At 43.3% G+C, this 25,000-nt stretch overlaps 3 protein-coding genes across 3 annotated transcripts in view; 1 reads left to right on the forward strand and 2 right to left on the reverse strand.

The window, feature by feature from the left end:
- LOC138979710 (uncharacterized) overlaps positions 1-8,086 on the reverse strand; it is a 14,445-nt gene extending 6,359 nt beyond the window's left edge. The window contains exons 1-7 of the mRNA XM_070352437.1: positions 7,883-8,086; positions 7,286-7,468; positions 4,155-4,412; positions 3,608-3,733; positions 2,241-2,432; positions 1,825-1,940; positions 963-1,049 (exon numbers count right to left, since the gene is read on the reverse strand). Of these exons, the coding sequence (XP_070208538.1) occupies positions 963-1,049; positions 1,825-1,940; positions 2,241-2,432; positions 3,608-3,632 (420 nt within the window). The 5' untranslated portion in view covers positions 3,633-3,733; positions 4,155-4,412; positions 7,286-7,468; positions 7,883-8,086. The remainder of the gene's footprint in view (positions 1-962; positions 1,050-1,824; positions 1,941-2,240; positions 2,433-3,607; positions 3,734-4,154; positions 4,413-7,285; positions 7,469-7,882) is intronic.
- Positions 8,087-10,826: 2,740 nt separating this feature from the next.
- The window catches only part of LOC138979711 (protein disulfide-isomerase A6 homolog), a 14,411-nt gene continuing 237 nt past the window's right edge, over positions 10,827-25,000 (reverse strand). The window contains exons 2-12 of the mRNA XM_070352438.1: positions 24,353-24,500; positions 23,535-23,592; positions 21,257-21,383; positions 19,970-20,109; positions 19,211-19,429; positions 17,980-18,129; positions 17,101-17,258; positions 16,597-16,669; positions 16,096-16,181; positions 14,828-14,924; positions 10,827-11,243 (exon numbers count right to left, since the gene is read on the reverse strand). Coding sequence (XP_070208539.1) covers positions 11,166-11,243; positions 14,828-14,924; positions 16,096-16,181; positions 16,597-16,669; positions 17,101-17,258; positions 17,980-18,129; positions 19,211-19,429; positions 19,970-20,109; positions 21,257-21,383; positions 23,535-23,592; positions 24,353-24,500 — 1,334 coding nt within the window. The 3' untranslated portion in view covers positions 10,827-11,165. The remainder of the gene's footprint in view (positions 11,244-14,827; positions 14,925-16,095; positions 16,182-16,596; positions 16,670-17,100; positions 17,259-17,979; positions 18,130-19,210; positions 19,430-19,969; positions 20,110-21,256; positions 21,384-23,534; positions 23,593-24,352; positions 24,501-25,000) is intronic.
- The window catches only part of LOC138979712 (uncharacterized), an 8,921-nt gene continuing 8,526 nt past the window's right edge, over positions 24,606-25,000 (forward strand). The window contains exon 1 of the mRNA XM_070352442.1: positions 24,606-24,931. The gene's annotated coding sequence lies outside the window, so the exon portion shown is untranslated. The remainder of the gene's footprint in view (positions 24,932-25,000) is intronic.

Genomic DNA, 25,000 nt, shown 5'->3' on the forward strand with positions numbered 1-25,000 from the left:
GCGACCCGAATTTCCCAGCGATGGGACAATGAAGTAATGAAAATGAAAATGAAAATGAAAAATGAAAAAGTGTGCTGGAACCATGACAACCGAGTGGAAAGCAGCACACCAGGGGTGGCCAAATCTAAAACATTTACTCGCCAGCCGGGCGAGTAACTTCAAGAAAGTCACTAGCCCGGCAAAAATGTTGCTAGCCCGGTTCATACCACAGTGGATCTGCAGCGTTTATATGGCTTAAAAACTCGATGTTACAACCAAAGGTGTTGCATTTGACCAGAATTTTCACTGGCCAGCCAGGCGAGTTGCCAGGCGGTTTCTACGAGCCCGGCGAATTTTTTACTCGCCCCTGGCGATCGGGCGGACGATTTGGTCATCCCTGCACACGCAGAGCTTAGCGTCTCGATCTTCGCAAACATCCCAGTCGCTGAAAGGTCAGGTTATTGATTTGGTGCACAGTTAGTGTGGTTGTTTACCCTGTTTTCAGTCGCTGAAAGGTCAGGTTATTGATTTGGTGCACAGTTAGTGTGGTTGTTTACCCTGTTTTCAGTCGCTGAAAGGTCAGGTTATTGATTTGGTGCACAGTTAGTGTGGTTGTTTACCCTGTTTTCAGTCGCTGAAAGGTCAGGTTATTGATTTGGTGCACAGTTAGTGTGGTTGTTTACCCTGATTTCATCATGTTGCACAATTAAAAAACAAGTAAGGTAAGTTGTTCGAACGTGTGTTAATGACAAAAAAAGACCGTTTGGTCGATATTTTTTGTGACTGTAACGTATTTTTTTGTCAATAACAATCGTTCCAACAACTTACCTTTCTTGTTTTTTTATTCTGAATTTTGGAACGTTGGCAATCTCTTTGCTTTTTGCTTTTTTTTTATGATGTTGCGCGCATAGTGTTTTAGTAGTAATTCTGAATAGGTTGTTAGCCTCGTGCAAACACAAATAAGCAAGGTGACAATGACATACAGCCGATTCCTCCAGGTTGCAGTAGTACATGGTCTGTGGAAACACTGGGGCCTCCCACACGTTCTTCACGTTCACCGTCAGCACGCCCTGAAACACACAAGGAAATACAGTGACGTCTCCTAGATAAGACACCCCCCCCCCCCCCCCCCACCCCCTCTGATTTAGAATTCCATTTCGTTAAAGACCACGTTTTCTTAGATTTTCTGTTCAAAACCTCAGTAAATGTACCCCCCAATTTTAAATTAATACCTGAAAGTAAAGGGGGACGAACCCGTTGACAGTCATTAATTGTTATGCATTGCTTTCTGACCTCATTAAATCCAGAACTGAGAAAGGAAACTTCATCAACTATACTATACTCACATCAGACGTGACGTATCCGTCTGACGTCACCATGCTATACTGACCTCAGTCGTGACTATCCGTTTGACGTCAACCCTGCTATACTGACCTCAGTCGTGACGTATCCGTCTGACGTCACCATGCTATACTGACCTCAGTCGTGACGTATCCGTCTGACGTCAACCCCGCTATACTCACCTGTCGTGACGTATCCGTCTGACGTCACCATGCTATACTGACCTCAGTCGTGACGTATCCGTCTGACGTCAACCCTGCTATCCTACAGTGTTCTAGATGATCGAACGTGTAGCAAAGACCTGTACGCGTACGGGTAGATATTGCGTCACCCGTGACTCACTTTTTTTCTCCAATGCTCCAAATGCATATATACGTTGTTTTTCTCCCATCAAGACTGCAGATCTTGGCAAACGCGTGACGCAAAAACGAGATTTAATTACGTTCCCCGTACACGTTCCCGTACACGTGCTGAAAAGTGACACATCTAGATCTTTCTACCCACCTCAGTGGTGACGTAACCGTCTGACGCGAGACAGGTGATGGTGTACGTTTTGTAGAGCCCCTCATAGTCCAACAGTGTGTTACCCGCGGTCGTTGACGCTAGTTTGATTTCCCTGGCTGCAACATGTCATTACCGGTTACGTCACTTATTTTACTTAAGTTAGGTCAAAGTTAAATAGGTACCTTAGAGGGAGAGACAGACAGACGGACAGACAGAGGGACAGAGACAGTGAGAGACAGGGACAGAGACACAGAGAGACAGACAAACTGACATACAGACAAGACAGACAGACATACAGACAGACAGACAGACAGACAGACAGACAAACAGACATACAGAGACGTACGGGCAGACTGTGACAGAGACTGAGACAGACAGACAGACATACACGGAGAGACAGAGAGACAGCCACTCACTGGCATCGTAATAGACAAACTTGTACGCCTCGCTGGACGGAGCGACAGAACATACTACGCTGACAGTTTGATCTTTATCTGTGTCCGGATCCGTGACCGTGAGAACGACGATCGTTTGACCGCCCTGCTGTTCCTCGTACAAGTCGATGGTAGCCGTCAGATCATTTTCAAACACCGGGGCCGTGTTCAGGTCTGGAGGCAAACAACAAAGTCACACACATACTTGAAAATCTAAAGAAAAAGAAAACACTCCAGTAACCAGGTTAGGTACGTTTATATGTACTTTTTACTACTTGAAAATCTTCTTCTTCTTCTTCGTTCATGGGGTGAAACTCCCACGTTCACTCATGTTTTCCCACGAGTGGGGTTTTACGTGTATGACCGTTTTTACCCTGCCATTCAGGCTGCCATAGGCCGCTTACGGGTGAAGGATGCTGGGTATTTTTGTGTTTCTATAACCTAATCCTCTGACGTGGATAACATGATCTTTTCCGTGCGTACTATGTCTTGTGCTTGCGTGCACATACGAATGGGGATAAGACAATAGCAGGCCTGCACATAAGTTGACCTGAGAGATCGAAAACATCTCCATCCTTAACCCACCAGGCGGCCGTGGCCGGAATTTGAACTCACGACCTTCCGATTAGGAGGCCAATGTCTTATCCACTAGGCCACTTGAAAATGAACGGGAAGAGAGAGACAGGGCTGATTTCATTATTTCTCGCGTGCAATCTACAAAAAGCAGAACCTCCGTATTCCTTAAAACCAAACGTAATGGTGATGGGAACGGTAATGGTCACACACACCCCCCCCCACACACACTCACATACACACACACACACACATTGACACAGACACAGACACAGACACACACACACACACACACACACACACACACACACACACACACACACACACACACACACACACAACAAATGCAGTTCTTGACGTCACAGGTAGATATAATCAGTGTGTAAGAGATGACAGACTGCAAGCGCTTGGCAAGATACAGCGAAACCTCCCTTTCAAACCTTCAACAATCTGAGAACACAGGGTCTTGAAAAAGGAGGGAGTCTTGAAAATTGGGGTAATTCTACAGTGTTAATGAGCACAACATCTGAGATAACAGCTAAGGTCTTAAACGGGAGGAAGCCTTGAATCAGGGGGGGGGGGGTTAAAAGGGGTTCCATATACATAGACATAGACATAGACATAGACATAGAAAACGTCATTATCTCAAATGAGAAATTAATGTGTGATGTACAAATTTATCGCAACATCCAACAACATACGACATAACTAGTAACAACATACCACAATAAAATTCAGTGTGTACGCACAACTAAAAATACTTATTACCAACTTACTGGTGATGGGAACGGTAACGGTCATCTCCTTCCCGCAGTCACTGACGTCACAGGCAGACAGGGTCAGCGTGTAGGATGACCTGGTCGCGGACTGCAAGCTCTTGGCGACCTTCACCTCCCCCGTAGCTACGGAGAAAAGCAGGTATTGCAATTGTAATGGTATTGGTATTAGTATTGGTATTGGTATGGTTTTGGTTTGATACATGTATTGGTTTTGGTATTGATGTTGATATTGGTATTGATATTGATATTGATATTGGTATTGGTATTGTTCTTTCCCCCCAATGATTGTATTGCCCTTTGAGCGCCCTCTCTCTCTCTCTCTCTCTCTCTCTTTCTCTCTCTCTCTCTCTCTTTCTCTCTCTCTCTCTCTCTCTTTCTCTCTCTCTCTCTCTTTCTCTCTCTCTCTCTCTCTCTGTCTCTCTCTCTCTATCCTCTCTCTCTCTCTCTCTCTCTCTCTCTCTCTCTCTCTCTCTCTCTCTCTCTCTCTCTCTCTCTCTCTCTCTCTCTTTCTCTCTATCTCTCTCTCTCGTTAAACACGCAGTACCTTCGTTTATTTCAAAGAAGCCGTCATCCGGGTCCTGCGACGTTATCCCATAAGTGACAGCTTGGTCGTCAGTGTTGTAATAGACGCCATTGTTGTAATTGACGCCATTTGGGTAATAGTTGACGCCATTGTTGTAATAATTATTGACGCCATTCTGGTAGTAACTGACTGCGTTGCCGGAGTCAGAATCCGTAGCACTGACTTTGTACACTACGTCACCCACAGAAGAATCAAGGGCATCCACGGAATCCGCTTTATCTGAAGATCAAATTGACATTGATACAGCTTACTGAAGTTCAACGGCGGTCTTGTAGAACTTGGTAATGTAGAGCAAAGCCAAAGAGCAACATTAATGCTGCAATGCTTCAACAATACGAACTATCTGTATGCCTTGAAGATGTAATGTCACTGATAGAAACTTAACAAAGCTCCAATATTGAAGGTTTACATTCTGCAGTATGTTTTTGTTTGTTTTGGGGTTTTTTCTTTTTCATTTACGGTTTTATTTTATTTTTGTATCAATCTATTTTTTTTACAAAGGGATAAGATCATTCCTCAACTTGGACATATACTAGAATTCAACAGCCTGCATGCTTTGTGTGAAGAGTGGGATTTTGTTTGATGACTTTCGTTTGTAACTGACACTTTGGTGTCAATCTGCCAAACTAGTTCATCTAAAATGTCCCACTCTCAACACAAAGCAGTCAGGATGAGGATTTGTTTGTTTGTTTGTTTGTTTGCTTAACGCCCAGTCCACCACGAAGGGTGATATCAGGGCGGTGATGCTTTGACATTTAACGTGCGCCACACACAAGACAGAAGTCGCAGCACAGGCTTCGTGTCTCACCCAGTCACATTATTCTGACACCGGACCGACCAGTCCTAGCACTAACCCCATAATGCCAGACGCCAGGCGGAGCAGCCACTAGATTGCCAATTTTAAAGTCTTAGGTATGACCCGGCCGGGGTTCGAACCCACGACCTCCCGCTCACTGGGCGGACGTCTTACCACTAGGCCAACCCACGACCTCCCGCTCACTGGGCGGACGTCTTACCACGAGGCCAACCCACGACCTCCCGCTCACTGGGCGGACGTCTTACCACTAGGCCAACCCACGACCTCCCGCTCACTGGGCGGACGCCTTACCACTAGGCCAACCCACGACCTCCCGCTCACTGGGCGGACGCCTTACCACGATGCCAACCCACGACCTCCCGCTCACTGGGCGGACGTCTTACCACTAGGCCAACCCACGACCTCCCGCTCACTGGGCGGACGTCTTACCACTAGGCCAACCCACGACCTCCCGCTCACTGGGCGGACGTCTTACCACTAGGCCAACCCACGACCTCCCGCTCACTGGGCGGACGCCTTACCACTAGGCCAACCCACGACCTCCCGCTCACTGGGCGGACGTCTTACCACTAGGCCAACCCACGACCTCCCGCTCACTGGGCGGACGCCTTACCACTAGGCCAACCCACGACCTCCCGCTCACTGGGCGGACGCCTTACCACGAGGCCAACCCACGACCTACCGCTCACTGGGCGGACGCCTTACCACGAGGCCAACCCACGACCTCCCGCACACTGGGCGGACGCCTTACCACGAGGCCAACCCACGACCTCCCGCTCACTGGGCGGACGCCTTACCACGAGGCCAACCCACGACCTCCCGCTCACTGGGCGGACGCTTACCACAAGGCCAACCCACGACCTCCCGCTCACTGGGCGGACGTCTTACCACTAGGCCAACCCACGACCTCCCGCTCACTGGGCGGACGTCTTACCACTAGGCCAACCCACGACCTCCCGCTCACTGGGCGGACGTCTTACCACGAGGCCAACCCACGACCTCCCGCTCACTGGGCGGACGTCTTACCACTAGGCCAACCCACGACCTCCCGCTCACTGGGCGGACGTCTTACCACTAGGCCACCGTGTTGCGGTAGGATGATGATTGTTGGTATGTGTCCAAGTGCAGTAATGACCTTACCCTATGTAGAAGACAAGACAAGACAAGACAAGACAAATTCTTTGTTACTGATGGTAATGGCATGAACAAACGGGTGTTTTTTTGTTCATCCAGCCCCCGCCGTTGAGAGGGACTAACTAATCTCATGATAATACGTTTTTCAGATAAGGAAGACTGTGTGAGCGCCTTTTATAGAAGATTAGCTTGTTGTGGGTTTTTTATATTTAGTCAAGTTTTGACTAAATATTTTAACGTAGAGGGGGGAATCGAGACGAGGGTCGTGGTGTATGTGTGTGTGTGTGTGTGTCTGTCTGTCTGTGTGTGTGTGTAGAGCGATTCAGACTAAACTACTGGACCGATCTTTATGAAATTTGACATGAGAGTTCCTGGGTATGAAATCCCCATACGTTTTTTTCATTTGTTTGATAAATGTCTTTGATGACGTCATATCCGGCTTTTCGTGAAAGTTGAGGCGGCACTGTCACGCCCTCATTTTTCAACCAAATTGGTTGAAATTTTGGTCAAGTAATCTTCGACGAAGCCCGAACTTCGGTATTGCATTTCAGCTTGGTGGCTTAAAAATTAATTAATGACGTTGGTCATTAAAAATCTGAAAATTGTAAAAAAAAATAAAAATTTATAAAACGATCCAAATTTACGTTTATCTTATTCTCCATCATTTGCTGATTCCAAAAACATATAAATATGTTATATTCGGATTAAAAACAAGCTCTGAAAATTAAATATATAAAAATTATTATCAAAATTAAATTGTCCAAATCAATTTAAAAACACTTTCATCTTATTCCTTGTCGGTTCCTGATTCCAAAAACATATAGATATGATATGTTTGGATTAAAAACACGCTCAGAAAGTTAAAACAAAGAGAGGTACAGAAAAGCGTGCTATCCTTCTTAGCGCAACTACTACCCCGCTCTTCTTGTCAATTTCACTGCCTTTGCCATGAGCGGTGGACTGACGATGCTACGAGTATACGGTCTTGCTGAAAAATGGCAGCTACTTGACTAAATATTGTATTTTCGCCTTACGCGACTTGTTTCTTATTTATATTATTGGGTTGTCACATGTGAATACAATATAAATAAAATTATATTTTTAAAACCATAACATACTCAGGCCCTAAATGATAACTCACCAGCAGGGTACTTGACGAAGGTTGGAGCAATGTTCTTTCTGACGTTGACGATGACGTCAGTGGTGACTCCATCTTTGGTCGGATAAACGGGGTCTCTGCACGTCACACGGAGATAGTAGGTGGTGGGACCGGTGCTGGAAAAGCCCGTGCCTGTGTAGTACACTTGAGGCCCTGTTGATGTATCTGTCAATGTCATGGAACAAAAACTGATGTTGGTTTTGGTTTTTAATATATCTACTTGTTTCGTGGTCTATCTGTCACACACACATACTTACACACACACACACACACACACACACACACACACACACACACACACACACACACACATACACACACACACACATACACACACACACACACACACACACACACACACATACATACACACACACACACATACCTACACACGCACACACACACACACACACACACACACAGTGACACAGGCACACACAGTGACACACACACACACACACACACACACACACACACACACACATACCTACATACGCACACACACACACACACACACACACACACACACACACACACACACACACACACACGCGTAAATATGCAAACAGGAAAACGTACGCTGCTGGCTATAGAGTCCGTTTTGCTCCACAGCGAAAGGACCACCCACGGGAGACGTCGCTGTGACGTCACATACGCATTCGGTGGTCTCTGTTGTGTTATCTGTGCAGAGAATATCCACCAGGGGTGTCTTCTGAACACTCCACTCGGATATATAGACGTAGTTTTGTGCAGGGTCAGGGTTCGCTTCGTACAGCACCTGCACGTGATGTACGATTTAAAAAAAACTAAAAAAAAAACACACACATGAAAATGGAACGATAACCAAGTGAGCTTTAGCCTATGTGACAAAATGAAAGATGAAAGTTGCTTCACAGTCCACTACGATAAATAGGCGTATAGTTGTGTGCAGGGTCAGGGTTTACGTCGGACAGTGCCTGCACGTCATGTACGATTTCTTTTTTAAAAACAATGAAAGTACGAATGAAACCAAATGAAGTTTAGCCACAAATGACAAAATGAAAGATGAAAGTTGCTGCATAGTCCGCTCCCATGTATAGCCGTAGTAGTTGTGTGCAGGGCCGGTCAGGGTTCAAGTCCTTAAGTCCGTCAGTACCTGCACGCGATGTACGAGGGGAAAAAGAGTGAAAAAGTGGAATAATAACCAAGGGATGTACTATTTAGGAAACAAAGGGACGTAAGCGCTCTAAATATAGACGACATGGTTGCGCACCAAGAGTAAGTGAATACCTGCACGTGAAATGCCAGAATACCGCACTCAAACTAGGTCACTGAATTATACTATAATTATTATGTACATCAGAAGAAGATGTGCAAAAACTCATGCTAGTTTATAGAACTTTTTGGGAGTCAGTAATGCTAGAAATGACTTTTTTTTAATTAAAAAAAAGATTCTTGATGAGAGTCATGCAATTTTGACTGATTTTCATTTGGGAAACAAGTTGGTGTGTTTGAATGAATGGATGTGTTTGGTTTGGGCTTTTTTTATTGTTGCTTTTGGAGAAACATAATTCTTCTGTTTCATTCTCCAACTCGTCATAGAAGTCTGAAAAGGGTCAAAATATCACAAATAGAAAACTGCGAGAAGAGGAAATTAAGCCTTCTATAGAACTGTTGGTTTAAGAATGTTTTATTTACGTTTGTAAACAATCGCTTTACACAAAAGCAACAGATAGAACGATAACGAGCAACATGCTTCTGGACACGTTCCAAAATTAAAAATGCTAAGCAAAACACATTTACGATTACAACATGGCGAACAAGTGATAGCATCATCACTTAAATATGTCTATATAGGCTAATTGTTAACAAAAGGCATAAAAAACTAAATGCTCGAAAAAATGTATGCAGAGAAAATGTTTTTACTTACCCCGGCGGAACTGAGGTTTTGCAGGGAACAAAACACGAATACTCCAAGGAGGACACTCACAACTTGCCACATGGTGTCTTTCCTCAAGATCTGCCTCAGCCGCTTTCCCTGTACTGCAGTTTTAAAATTCACTCTTAATTTTGTACAGTCTTCGATACTCTTTCATCTCTGCAAAAAGCTGAATATAAAAAGAAACCAGTTACATTCAAATATCTGAGTTACAAGTAAAACAAATTAGAAAGGCGAAAGAGATATTTAAACACCTAGCACTATTACTTGATAGGAAGAGTTTATTCTTGTCGCTCCTAATGTGAACAAGTCCAATCCCTTGAAGATGAAAGCGGGACAAATTCACAAAACTGATTACATTTTCTTAAAAAAATATTTTCTATCTTCACGTAAAAAACACGTAAAGTTTCAAACAAGACAGAGATGATAAAACAAACAGCTAATAGTTAGCATTTTTTTTAACTCGTTTACCGTTTTAAACTTGATCTCGTTTACCGTTTTAAACCGTGTTGTGAAAAAACTCACAATTACAGAAATCGTTTGGAAAATATCGAATAGATTTGAATAATGATAGTCACGTGACTTTCGATGATATGAAACGTCAACTATGAGCAGTCAAAGTAAAACTGAGACTGTTATGTCAACAGAACGAGAAACTACTGGTCTTGATCTGCGTCATGACCGAATTGTGCGTCTTTGCCTATGATCATAAGCAAAGAAAGTCATTTAGGGTACGATTCTCAAAGAGAGAGAGAGAGAGAGAGAGAGAGAGAGAGAGAGAGAGAGAGAGAGAGAGAGAGAGAGAGAGAGAGAGAGAGAGAGAGATACACACACACAGACTCATCAAAGAAATCGACGATCAAATATCGATTTTATTGAACAGTTCACGAAGTCACACTCCCATTTGTTATGCAAACAACGTTTGCACTAACATGACGACACCCGAGTGCGTGTGACTTTCTAAAGGAAAGTGTGAACAAAATAAAGTAACGGCAATGCATTAACGATGTGTTTGTTTTACCAAGTAAGAGAGTGAAAACGAGCCAGTGCGGGCAAGTCAATCACAGCAGTTCATTTATAGATGTAGCCTATATACGTATGTGGTTTTGCCCGGCAGAAAGAAATGGTAGACACCCCTCACCCCCAACTTCGTGTTTCAAGTTTTTATTTTAAACCCAATGCTTTATGAAATCGGTGTGGTGTATCTCATGAACTTATTCAATAATAAACTCATTTATTTCATGATGTGTATGTATTTTGCTGATCGGTTCTGGTCTCTTTTCCAATCAACTGCTCCTAGAATGTTTGATGTCATTTCATAACTGAATATGTAAATATATTTGGAATAAGCTCTATAAGGAGTTATTCGATCTGGTTTTTGTGTGCTTCATTGTGCTTTTCTGTTTTTGTGATGTTTTTTTCTGTGGTAGTGTTGGTGGTGGTATTAGTGGGAGCAGGAGATACATGTTGGAGAAAGAAGAGGTGCTGTGTCTGTGTCATCTTAATACAAAACGATGTGTACATAGATACTGGCTTGAATCAGACCTTCAATATCACACATACACACACACACACACACACACACACACAACAAAATGCCACATGATGAAACAGACATACTTTATTATGGATCTCCAGCACAAACACGACAACACAACAATGTTAAACCAGTATGGTCCAAATACTCAATGCCAGAAAACCAACACTCACTTGAAAAAATAAACATTTTCAACAAGACACTCAAACCTCACTTGCAATCATTCAAACAGAACTTGTTCAGATATTTTTTGTTTCAGTCAAAACCACTCACACGCATCTCTCACAAGTATACACTTGGTGTAAGTTCTTTCAATCACAGCACCCTGACAAAGTTGATGATGAGTCCAAAGAAGAGAAATTAAAGAGCTGGTGAATAATGTTTAAATAATTAATTTCACACATTCATCACAATTCATCCTTCCTGTCGTCATCCAAGTCATCCAAGTCCACATCGCTCAAGTCGATGTCCTCCTCTACTGGCAGCTGAAACAAACAGAACAACATTTCATCAGACAGCTGTTTCATTAGACACAGTCAGAGAGACAGGCAGAAACACTTATACACTCATACTTACAATTTTGGATCATTAGACAGCCAGAGAGATTGACAGAAACACACAAGCACACAAATGAGCACACGTACACACACACATACAATGTACATGCAACCACAGAAAGTGATACTAAGAATTGACCCTACCCACTAAGGAAAAGGCCAGTCAAATACTGTCACGGTTTCAGTGACACGAGTGGGAAAGGAACTCTTTGTGGGGCGCCTTTCCCAAATTGCAATGTAATGCGCCTGTGCTGGTTGCCGCATTGTGGAAAAGTTTTGTGGACGAGCGCGAAATGCACGAGGATTTTGCCGGCGTGTAATCCGTGCGGGAAAATGAGGTGATTTTTCGTTCACTATTAAAACACGTGTTCCTAGCATGCTATACGTGTATATGGTAGGCGACAAGTGATTGGTCAGGGAGATCACTTGTTGTAGGACAGGCGATTGCTGATTGGTCAGGGAGATCACATGGTTTTTCTTTTTCCCGTCTTGCGTTCTTTTTCTACACATGCTTTTGCAGACGGAGGTCTGGTTTGTTTCCGTTGACTAAGATTTGGAGGATTCCAACGCGTTGACAGACTGGTTTAGGTCTACCAACGGGCTTCTGATGTTAGTGCAATACACAGAAGGCTTAGGGCGGAGGGATTTGGCTACACATTTTCGCTGACGAGCGGGAGCCAAATATTCAAGCGGTTTGCTTGGGAGAGCTACGTTTTACGAGCTGTTGAGGTAATTAGCCGTTACTTTACGCTGGTGACCGGTCAATGTCTGTGAAATGTAAACTCTGTTTTGTTTCTCCATGATAGCGTATAACTTGCTCATTATAACGCTAAATTGTAATCTGTATATGGTTTTTGCAGATATGGAGAGGGAGAGAAAATGTCTTGAGTTGTTATTAAAAGTCTATTCTTGCAGGTACCACGTGCTCGCTGAAGGGGGAAGTTAGATATGTTAAAAGGTGGAACAAGAAGGGCAAAGCCCATACGACTCACATGCTTGACCTTGACCTTTACATGACCTTCAGGGTCAAGGTCAAATAACTAAACCTAGCAATGACATCATACACTAAGAACTGCTTTACACATTTTTCCTACCAAAATACATGTGACCTTGACCCAAGGTCAAGGTCATCCAAGGTCATGCAACACAAAGCTGTTAATTCAAGACATAGGAAGTACAATGGTGCGTATTGGCTCTTTCTACCATGAGATATGGTCACTTTTAGTGGTTCACTACCTTACTTTGGTCACATTTCATAAGGGTCAAAGTGACCTTGACCTTGATCATATGTGACCAAATGTGTCTCATGATGAAAGCATAACATGTGCCCCACATAATTTTTAAGTTTGAAACAGTTATCTTCCATAGTTCAGGGTCAAGGTCACTTCAAAATATGTATACAATCCAACTTTGAAGAGCTCCTGTGACCTTGACCTTGAAGCAAGGTAAACCAAACTGGTATCAAAAGATGGGGCTTACTTTGCCCTATATATCATATATTGGTGAGGTATTCAATCTCAAAAACTTCAGAGAAAATGTGAAAAATGTGAAAAATAGCTGTTTTTTAGACAACATTTATGGCCCCTGCGACCTTGACCTTGAAGCAAGGTCAAGATGCTATGTATGTTTTTTGGGGCCTTGTCATCATACACCATCTTGCCAAATTTGGTACTGATAGACTGAATAGTGTCCAAGAAATATCCAACGTTAAAGTTTTCCGGACGACTCGGGTGAGTACATAGACTCACTTTTGCTTCGCATGTGAGTCAAAAAGGGGGGATTGTTGCCATGGTCACTGCACCAACTACTCCGTTTCAGCTTGCTGGAGGTTTGCTACCTTGTTGCTACCCGGTTGCTGTTTTGTTGCTACCTGGTTGCTGGAGACGGGCTACATCTTTGCTGTACTGTTGCTGTTCTACGGCTGTTGCTGGTGTTGCTGCGACTTTCACCTGTATGCACCACTGCGCTTCATCGAATGGACTCTGGCTACACTGAGAGTTGAGTGCACCCATGCGTAAACCGCCCCCCCCACCTTGTCATCTTTCTAACCCTTTGTGAAGAACTTTGAGTTGGGACAACGTGGAGTGTTAACGCCTGTACAGGCTAAGACTTTTTACAGAGCAGCTAAGTGTTTTCAAACTTTACACGGTTCAGCGTGTTATTATTTCATAAACTTTCAATGGCTTTTGTCAGTTATTTTTGCTTTACGACTTGGGTCGTAAAACACTTTTGGCTTCACGTGAAGAAGGAGGTGGAGAGTTAGTGTACATAAACAGACGTCTAGAACTTAAAGGCACAATAAGCCTCCCGTAAACCATCACAGAGCTCCCCGAGCGTCTACATATAGTACAAGCATACTTCCATTTGAACGCTCACCGAACGGGAACATCCTGGCTGCTTTCTGTCGAGCGTGAGAAATTTTCAAAGAATTTATTTTCGTGGACTTCCCCAACAGCAATGGCGCCTCGTTTTGGTGCTGGACGGCTGTTATGAATACCGGAATTCACGCCCGGACAGTAAGCCTCCCGTAAACCATCACAGATACTGTCAGGCTTTTACACACAGTACAAACACCCTTCCATTTGAACGCTCACCAAACGGGAACATCCTAGGTGCCCTACGTAAAGAGCAAGCAATTTTTAAAGAATTAATTTTGCAGATTGTCTCGAACACTTTTTGGACCCATCCTGAACTCAGGTCAAAAATGAGTTACTTCCCTTAAACTGACGATAGCCGTGGATCGATGATTATCAGAATGTTTTTGGACCGTGGTGCGTTTTTGCGCTAGACCTAACTTTTAAAATCTAAATAATAAATTGACAGCTTGTTACACAAACATTCTTTAATCATAAAAGAATTCTTTTTTCATGAAGACAAGAATAAAAACGTGCTATTGTAGATAAGCTCACATCGAGTCGCATTCAAATGACTAACTGACGACTACATTGTGAAAAAGGGAAACTGGATCACACGGGTTCACGATGGCTCAGGGGTAAGATAAACCACGCAAAAATAAATTCTTTGAAAATTGTTCGCTCTTTACGGAGGGCACCTAGGATGTTCTCAATCGGTGAGTGTTTAAATGAAAGGGTGTTTGTACTGTGTGTAAAAGCCTGACCGTATGGTTTACGGGAGGCTTACTCTGCCTTTATACTTTAGTTGTTTCTAACTTTTTTGTGTGACTGCGAGAGTGGATCGTGGTGTGGTTAGTCAGTTAGCAGTAATTGACCGTTTTAGGTCATTCATTTGACATTAAAACGTGACAAATACAAATAACCCATATGTTGTTGTGCGTGTGTGAGTGTGTGTGTGAGGAGTGGGAATCATTAATGAAACAGTAAAATAATCCTTTTTGACTTTATATTTAGCAGAGAAAGGTTTCTGAAAAAGGAGGAAAACATGCTGAGGAGAAAATGTTGGGGTATACACATAGTGTGGATATATAAGTTAATCGTTTTCAGAATGGGCCCTGTGAAAACGCAGAGGAACCAGTATTCTGGTGTATTTCTTACCTCGGCGTCCTTGCCATCCCATGGTTCCCGTTTCTCTACGGTCGGCAGCGTAGCGTGTCGCAGTGGAGAGGTGGACCCTTTGCCGTAGGACAGATCCCTGAAAAACCACAAGCAAGATTGACTGCATGTGACTGTACTGTACTACAGGCCGGCCTTAGTGTAATTGAGGTCGCCTTTCTCTTCGGGCCTGTGTGCATGGATGAAGAGAAAAGGCTAAAAAGGCAACCATAGCTCACAGGTTTGAATTCCTTTCTGTTGCATACCAATAGAGAGGTTCAAGCCTTTCCCAAAACTCTGAAGTACCATTTGTTGTTCAAAGTGGAGTCTATTAACATTCGTAATTGGGTGAAAGGATACTACATGCTCGCTGAAGGGGGAAGTTAGATATGTTTAAAGGTGGAAAAAGGGGGGATTGTTGCCATGGTCACTGCACCAACTACTCTGTTTCAGCTTGCTGGAGGTTTGCTACCTTGTTGCTACCTTGTTGCTACCCAGTTGCTGCCTTGTTGCTACCTGGTTGCTACCTGGTTGCTGGAGACGGGCTACATCTTTGCTGTACGGTTGCTGTTTTATGGCTGTTGCTGCGACTTTCACCTGTATGCACCACTGCGTTTCATCGAATGGACTCTGGCTACACTGAGAGTTGAGTGCACCCAGGCGTAAACACCCCCGTGGTAACGCACTTGCGCTCGGAAGCGAGAGGTTGCGAGTTCGACCCTGGGTCAGGGCGTTAGCAATTTTCTCCCCCCTTTCCTAACCTAGGTGGTGGGTTCAAGTGCTAGTCTTTCGGATGAGACGAAAAACCGAGGTCCCTTTGTGTACACTACATTGGGGTGTGCACGTTAAAGATCCCACGATTGACAAAAGGGTCTTTCCTGGCAAAATTGTATAGGCATAGATAAAAAATGTCCACCAAAATACCCGTGTGACTTGGAATAATAGGCCGTGAAAAGTAGGATATGCGCCAAAATGGCTGCGATCTGCTGGTCGATGTGAATGCGTGATGTATTGTGTGAAAAATTCCATCTCACACGGCATAAATAGATCCCTGCGCCTTGAGTCCGAGTCTGGAGATACGCGCGCGATATAAGACTTCATATAATATAAATATTTGTGTAAGCTGTGGAGGTGAGAGAGAAAAGTCAACATTTCTCATATTGACAATGTATCGATTTCATTGCATTTTCTGGAGGACATTCACAGGTTTTGCTAAGTAAGTATGTCCAACGCCAGAAAATCACATGCACACATTGATATGAACCACTCACCTCAAAAATTCGTTGATGCCTTTTTCGCTGAACTGTCCCCTCATCAGGGAGTATTTCATCTTTCTGGTGTTCAGGGCAGCCAGAGCCTTGTCACACATCAAACAAAATGTCAGATCACTCAGTTTAGATGCATACACTATTTGAACGTTATGAAGAAACACAAAAAGAGCAGACTGAGATGAAGAGTGCCCTTATTCAATATAAATCCAAATCTTCTGCTTTCTTCAAATTAGATCCGCAGTATTATAGATTTGAAATAAAAATCAATGGCGTACTCGTATCTGTCCTGATTCTTCATAATCCTCTAAGTATGCATTGCTTTTGTGTGTGCAATCATGCAAAATCTTTCCCGATTGTTCAAAACGTCGTTAAACTGAGTGTGTGTGTGTGCGCGCGGGTGTAAAAGATATAAAAGATTTTTAATCAAGAGTGTGTTTTTTGATAAATAAGCTGTGTCTGATAACAACCAAGTGTAGAAATAAGATAAAGAAGTCAACTCACTGGGTAGCCGAAGCCTCCGACTTCAATGGATTCTTCCAGTGCTGGCTGAGACCCGGCCTCTGCCCACAGCCATCTGCAAACAGTACAGGTGAATACTGTGAGTGATCAAACATCAACTGAATATAATCAGCAGTCAGCACAACTACATTTTCATTCAAGAGAATCATTCCTGACATCATAAAACGGTGGACCCCCCCCTACCCCTTTTTCAGACAACCTGATTTCATCTCAACACACACACACCACAACCCTGTTTTTCACTCATTCTAAAGGTAAAAGGAAGCATGTAATGTTAAAAGTAGTTATCTAACCCCCCCCCCCCCCCCCCCCCCCCCCCCCCCCGACCTTCCTAACACACCCTTTTTCTTAATCAGTAGGTCCTTTGATTTGCAACATGTCTCTTGCACTAAAATCCAACTCAGACTTAAAAAGTTCAATACTAAAACTAAAGTTATTTGGCATAGGCGTAACTTGGAGAAACACACTGTCATTATATCAGCTTACCCCCACTCATGTTTCTTGAATTTCTCGCCCATGCGTCTGAGGATAGTGATGTAGTTGTTGCGGCATTCCGACTGACAGTCGTAGATCTGTGGCAGCACGGAGATGATGCACAGCTGGTGGCCCTCACAGTTCTCCTTCAGCACATCACTGCTCGTCACCTGCAACAGGCAATGTCAAGGTTTTTCTTTTTGCTGTGACACTGGCATGATTAATGTGTTAGCTGATGCCTCTTGGCAACTTCAGGACATTTCAACATAATTATACATGTTTTCAATCCAGGTTCAACGCAACTAATGTTCTCTGAGGCTGGGAGCAACACTGCATACATTTAAATTCCTCACAACTTTCACACTTCACCAAGCCCTCAAAGTAGCTAACACGTAGCGCAACCATTGATCCCAACTGCTACAGGGCTAACACCAAAAAAAAGTGAAAAACCTGAAAGGCCAGGGTCGTTTCCCGATTCCAAAAACATATAGATATGATAGGTTGTATTCAAAACAAATTCAGAAAGTTTACACGAATACAGAAAAGCGCGCTTTCCTACTCAGCACAATACGCTACCGCGCTTTTCTGGCGTGTGCATATCACTGCGTTTTGCATGTGGGAGGTGAGCGATTTCCTTCTCGCGGGGATTGACGAAGCTGTACTGTCTTGGTGAAAAAAATACAGTGCGTTCAGTTTCATTCCGTGAGTTCGACAGCTTGACTAAATGTAGTAATTTCGCGACTTGTTTTTTATTATCTTGTAGGGACAAAGAACAAAGTTCCAAAACTGGATTTCCGGCGAGAAGCGAAAAGGTGTTAGCCCTGCTGCTAAACGCTTAGATTCCTCATGATTTGCACACCTTTACCAAGCCCTGAGGGCAACAATTCTTACCTCATACACTTCTGGTGGCGCGACGTTGGCGGCCCCTTTCTCCATGGCCCAGGACACAATGTCATTGGCTGTGCGACCCCCGTCATAGTCCTCTGCCTCCCCGTCCTTCTTGCCTGCAGGGAACACCTTGATGGTGGGGAAGCCTCGCACCTGTCATGGTTTAAAATAAATAATAAATAAATAAATAAGATTCAAATAGTCCTGTGGTGTTACCCTCATTGAAATTTGGGCTGCTTTCTCCCTGGGGAAAGCGAGCTGCCATACAGTATACAGCGTTTCCTATTTATTTTTATTTTTCTTCCTGCATGTGTGTATTCATGTGTCCCTGAGACTTTTGCTGAACGTGGGTATCAAATCCACGCCGATAGCGACAACTGGTTTTGAAGCCAGCGCCGCTACCGACTGAGCTATTTCCCCGCCCCAAGCACAGACATTTAGCTTACTTTCGCTCTGGTGCACTCAATTCAAAATTAGGTGGGGAGATAGCTCAGATGGTAGCGGCCTGGCTTTGAAACCAGTCTGTCACATTCGTTCAATCCTCACGTTCAGCGAGGGATTTATTTTCCCAAGTCAACTTTGTGCATATTCTCCTCGGTGTCCGAACAACCACTGTGTGCACACATGCGCACGATAAAAGATCCAAAGTTCACAGCAAAAGTCTCAGGGCTTGGAAACACGAAAACATGCATGCAGAAAAAAGAAAACTTGGGTAGCGTCATACTGTATGGCAGCTCGCTTTCCCCAGGGAGAACGTAGCCCAAATTTCCATGAGGGTAACCTCATTTGATTATATACCTTATCATTAGTGTATAATTACTCTATTCACTCCAAGTTATTGCATTTCGGTTCTACGCCTTTGCCAAGGCATGACAAGAAGTGGGAGGAATCATCCAAGAACCCTTGCCAGATATAGATGTATGCTTATAAAATGTGCAGCTCTGCGTTGCGACATGCCAGGTTGTCCAAAATAACTGATGAGTTCACGCTTGTGTGCAGTTCTACATGCAGTTGCACTTGTGCTAGTAGGTTTCTTAGTAGGGGAGGGGAGGTGTTTGTTTGTGATTTTTTTTTCTTCTGCCTTCTGATTCTCATATGCATTTGTTGTTGCTGTTGCTTGATTTTGGTTGCGTGTCTCCTTTTGTTCTTTGAACATGATTGTGGTCCTAAATACTTTGAAAACATGAAAACCCAGTTATGCGATCTTCAACTTTCCAGCAAAAGATGAGCTCACCCCATATCTGTTAGACATGACGGTGTGGACGGTAGCATCGACGGCAACCATTTTGACCTTGCCCTTGAGCTCGGTGGCAGCCTGGGCCCAGTGGGGGGCGAGGTTCTTGCAGTGGCCGCACCAAGGGGCGTAGAACTCCACCATGACCATGCCGTCGTAGTTCAACACCTCATCCTCGAAGTTGCTGTCTGTCCCCTCAATTACATCCCTGGGGTCAGCCTGTAGAAACACAAATGTAAAAATTTGTTAGAGCTAAATACAGAATACTGTCTTGGAAAAACTCTGCAATAGGCAAGGAATATGCTGGGGTCTAGGGGCTGCCAAGGCCCTGCTGGTGTGCAGGGGCAACGCTCCAGGGCCCAGGGTAGTGACGACCCCCCCACCCCCACCGTCAAAATTAATTGTGGGCATTTCTAGAGGGTATCAGCACAGTGCAATAAAGTGACCTATTCATCCAAGGTGAACGTGTTCTTGGTTTTTTATTATCAGGATTTTTCCTTATCAGAGATTAATTTTTCTTCCTCGGAATACCATTGAAGTTTCCTCTGAAATGTGTGGATCTGAGGAGAATTCCCCAGTCTGCTACACACACAAGATCTGAACCTTCCATGTGCCAGCATCACACACTGACTGGCCTTCTATGCAGCCAGTGCAATGTTATCAAGCAATACATGAATGTAGGAACGTTAGCAGTCTCTCTATTTCGGATCTCTTGAAACAAATAGACTGAAAATGGTAGAAAGTGCAAAGGATTCTTACCTTGCCGCCGCCGCCACCACCACCACCACCTCCGCTCTTGCTGCCACCACCTCCACTCTTCTTGCCTGACAGCCGAGCGCTGGCGATGCTCTTGGCCTGAGATGTGGCGTAGTCCACAACGCCGCTGGCTGTACGCTGGCCTGAAATCACAAACACCAATATGCCACCCTGATTCTTGCCATGCTAAATTTCATAGGGGCAAAACAAACCACCATTGACCCTTTCTTTTTTAACCGATGACATGACGGGCGCAGTGGTAAGACGTCGGCCTCCTAATCGGGAGGTCGTGAGTTTGAATCCCGGTCGCTGCCGACTGGTAGGTTAAGAGTGGAGATTGCGAACGCCAAGAAGAAGAAGAAGAGTGGAGATTTTTTTCGATTTCCCAGGTCAACTTATATGCAGACCTGCTAGTGACTTAACCCCCTTCGTGTGTACACGCAAGCACAAGACCAAGTGCGCACGGAAAAGATCCTGTAATCCATGTCGGAGTTCGGTGGGTAATGGAAACACAAAAATACCCTGCATGCCTCAACGAAAGCGGAGTGAAGCTGACTATGCTCTCAGAGTATAGTTTGGGGAACCCAAATGGGCAAACGAGCTCACACGTAACCAGAAAATTCTGTAACGCTGAAAAAGAAGAACCGATGACAAGACCAAAGAAATTACTAATTAGGGTCGGTAGGTGGTTTTGTTTTTGTGGAGGGGATTGAAGGTTTTATTTTTTATTAACACAGGCGCATGTGACTTAATTTTTTCAAAATTATGCAAGCTGTTTCCCATGAATGTTAGAGAAGAGTAACTTTCCTTGTAAAGCCTTCAAAATTGAGTTTTGTTGTTTTAAAAAAAAAAAAAAAAAAATTTTTTTGGGGGGGGGGGGGGGGGGGGAAACAAGTTCTACTATGGTTGGGAGCCCACAAAAAAGCGGTTGGGGAATCGGAAACAGAAAATTGTTTTCTTGGCCTAATTTTTTGTATCTGGAATAGACAAGAATCTGCTATGCTTAATTGCCAAAATTAATGCTACCTGGCATGCATCCGTGTACAAAATTGTTGTGTTTAAAACTAGGTGGAGCAGGTGTATATATACCAAAGTGAGAGTGAAATTATTTGAAAGAGCCAGTGGGTATGGTTATGTACTTGTCACAGTGTATTGGTGAAAATGAAGTAGAAGCCCTGTAAAATCAACTTTTCAGATTTCCAAACCGAATGACTTAATCTTCAGCATCAATAACTTTCCTTCAATCCTTTTTTTCCAGCATGAACAAACGCTCTTGACTAGTATACTGACTCTGGTAGTCCAGTGGCTTGTACTTGTCGTCGCCGAAGAACTTGATGGTGGGGAAACCCTTGACCCCGTATTGTGAGCCCAGTCCACCGTGCGCGTCAGCGTCCACCGCACCCACTTTCACAATGCCCTGCAACCACACAATGTTCCATCTCAACATGACACACTACAATGTTCCATCTCAACATGACACACTCCAATGTTCCATCTCAACATGACACACTCCAATGTTCCATCTCAACATGACACACTACAATGTTCCATCTCAACATGACACACTCCAATGTTCCATCTCAACATGACACACTACAATGTTCCATCTCAACATGACACACTACAATGTAACACACAGTGGAAAGACCCCCTGATTCAAGACCTCCTTGTCTCAGATTTGTGTGTGCACAAGTTGTTGTAAATTTACCTCCATTTCATCAACACTCCCTGTCTTTAAAGGCTGGATTTTCTTACATTTTGGAAGGATTGAAAAGGGGATTCCACTGTAGCAGGACTCCTTTAACTCATTCGCTGCGTGTCGGAACTGGAATTCCGACACCTGTGTTTAGCGTTGGCTGCGTGCCGGTACTTGAGTTCCGACGGATATCACGAATTTTTAACGGTGTAAACGGTCCTGCTGACCAAGGGAAACAACCCCTGCAATGAACTTCTATCTGTCTACAGTGGTACCATTCACTGTAAACAGTTCCTTCCCTTAAATTGTTGGGATTAATAAAAATTTTGTTGACGGTGTGCGACCCACGTGTTTTGACTTTTCCAAGATGGCGGATCGTTCTGCTGAGACGTAGTAACTTGAAAAGAGTGCTAGAACGTGTTATTCAGTACGGTTCTGATCTTGACCTCAGTGATGATGATAGTGGAGATGATATTTTAGATTCTGGTGACGATTTTGTGCCAATGGACGATCATTTGGGTGATGATTCGGGCAATGCAAGTGTCGATCATGACATTGTGTATGATGAACCCATGACGTAGAAAGTTTTTTTGTTTTGCTTCAAATTGGATATTTTGCCTGGATATGAAGACAACAAAAGGTATGTACTTTCAAATGTTTCATATATTTTCTAAAAGAGTAAGTTCCAAACTTTGCAAAAACATAAGGTATGTAAGGTTATCTTGTGTTGTTGATTTTTAATAATTTTTTCAAAATGGCTCTAAATCGCACGTTGGCAGGGAACACAGGGGAAATTTAGACGCGCAGCGAATGAGTTAATGCTGAACTCTCAATCCAGCTGAGAACAATTTACCATTCATTGTCAATCCCTTTGTTGATAAACCATCCCTTCCTTTTGGTGTGAAATGTATTATTATGACTCCTTTGTTTTCAAACCCTCATTTCCTACTATGGTTGGGAGCACACAAAAAAAGCGGTTGGGGAATCGGAAACGGAGAATTGTTTTCTTGGCCTAATCATTTTTTTCATCTGGAATAGACAAGAATCTGCTATGCTTTTGCCAAAATGAATGTGAAATGTATTATTATGACTCCTTTGTTTTCAAACCCTCATTTCCTCTAATGACAATTTACCACCCAGTTTAAAATCCTTTGTTGACAATCCGTCCCTCCTCTACTTGCAATTTTGTTTTTTTGACCTCTTCCGTTGACAAACTATCCTCCATAATTGTGTGTGTGACAAACTTTCAATTCTGTGTTAACAAATAGTGAAAAAGTTACCTCTCTTTACTGACAAAAAAGTTTCACTTTCAGGCCCCCAACAGACAAACCATCAATCTCTTCACTGACAAAATGCCACTCCCTCTGCTAACAAATGATGAGCACCTCTGTTTACAAACAGACAGTTGACAAATGTGTCACCTCAAGTCTGTATTGTGCGTAGCTGTAAAATTAAGCGAGTTTGCATATTTTTTAAATGATGATGCTTCGCATGACAAACACAATTTTCAGTAATGCATGGTCCTGATCACACTATCACATTTATTTTTAATGACCGTAAATTTAATTGATAATTAAACACGCCAACATCTCAGTTTACTGTGTACAACAATCAAAAGAAAGCTGCTGCAAATTGAAATTGGTAACCAAAGATTTTTAAGAGCACTGTCTGTGTGATAGTGATACTGACAGAACAACCTGACGGCCTTTTTTTCGGCAATAACCTGATTTAGCACTGTGCAAGGTTCACAATCCCACTGACATCCCTTCCACAGGGTTAATTGGAGACTATGCCATCTGTATACTATAAGTTTTAACACAGTGAAAACTGTGGTAACTGTACTAAACTCCTGCAACTTTGCTCAAACCTTACCTTCAATGCGGACGCAGCTTTTTTCCACTCCGGTGTCAGAGATTGGCAATGGCCACACCTGCAAATTTCAGATTAGTTTAGTGTCTGTAAATTAGCTGCCACGTCGCATGCAGGTACACATCCACTTAGTGTCAGAGGGACTGTTTCATACATGAAGTTTCTCAGCAACTCCATGAAGAACTCAATGCAAAATGTTCAGTGTTCACTCTCATAAACATACAAACTATATATACATACATGTATATATAATAAATTAGTACAGTGGAACCCCCCATCTATAGTTTTAACTTAATTTAACTTTTAAGACCCCCAATTTTTAAAAAAAAATCCCTTTTAACACTTTCTACCCCAACTATGTAGACCAAGTGTTTTTTGTCGAGACCAGCTGTGCTGCAGCAGGTCACTCAGAATAGTAGTAACTGTGTAGAAACTGTGTATCAACACGCTGGAAATGGAATGCAGGAATTAGATCCACGTTACAGGAAGCGACTGAAGCTAACAGTCAGCGCTGATAAGTCATTAGTGATATATCCGTACCTGGTCAGATAGAGCCATATGTGTGGGTACGGATATATCCGTACCTGGGAGACAATGAGTCAAGACCCTGTTTTCTCAAATTTTCTGTTCACAGCCTCTGTAAATGTTAACCCCCATTTTAAGACTCTCTCCTTTTCATGACTCATATTTTTTAAGGTCTCAAAAGGGGGTTCCACTGTTAGCGCTTAGCTATTTCCGTTTCAGGTTTTCGCATGAATCATTCTTAAAATCACTGCCATTCAGTTTTTGTCATTATCAAACACATTTGAAGAAATATTTACCATGGTGCATAGAACTCCACAAGCCATAGTTCATCGGACTGGATCACTTTCGAATGGAAGTTTGCTGGTGTAAGCTCCACAACATCATCTCCTGGTCCATACATGGCTGTCGCCCCGACAACCAGGGATACCAACACCACTGCTGCACCTGCAAAAGCATAGTTAATGCAGGATGTACTTCACAAATTAATGCATGTCAACTCAAGTAGCCCCCAGACCGTAGCCTCTATCACTTCATTTGAATACAAAACTTGGTAAAGCTGGTTAACAAAATAACTGATTTAGCTGTGCATGTTGTCTTTACAAATAGTGCTGCTGCTGGATAACAAAACAAGCCCAGCTTGATAGCAGTGTGTTTTGTCCCTAAACAAACTGAAAAAAACAAGCTTGAAGTATGTAAAACATTCAAGCTGACACGAGAAGTCCTCCTCTCTTTCAGTTTCAGAAAACAAAACTTCTCTCTCTCACACACTTATTTTTGACAGCAGATTGCGTTACATTCATTGATCTATCATCTGTATAAAGAATATCTAAATATCGCGATTCAGCTTTTCCTCTGCAGAATGTGTGCAGCATCAGGTGAGAAAAAAAACACCACATGATAACGATTTTACCTGATCATGACGTAGTCTCAGATTTTCCAAGGAA

Source organism: Littorina saxatilis, linkage group LG11 (assembly GCF_037325665.1).
Source record: "Littorina saxatilis isolate snail1 linkage group LG11, US_GU_Lsax_2.0, whole genome shotgun sequence".
Lineage (NCBI taxonomy): Eukaryota > Metazoa > Mollusca > Gastropoda > Littorinimorpha > Littorinidae > Littorina > Littorina saxatilis.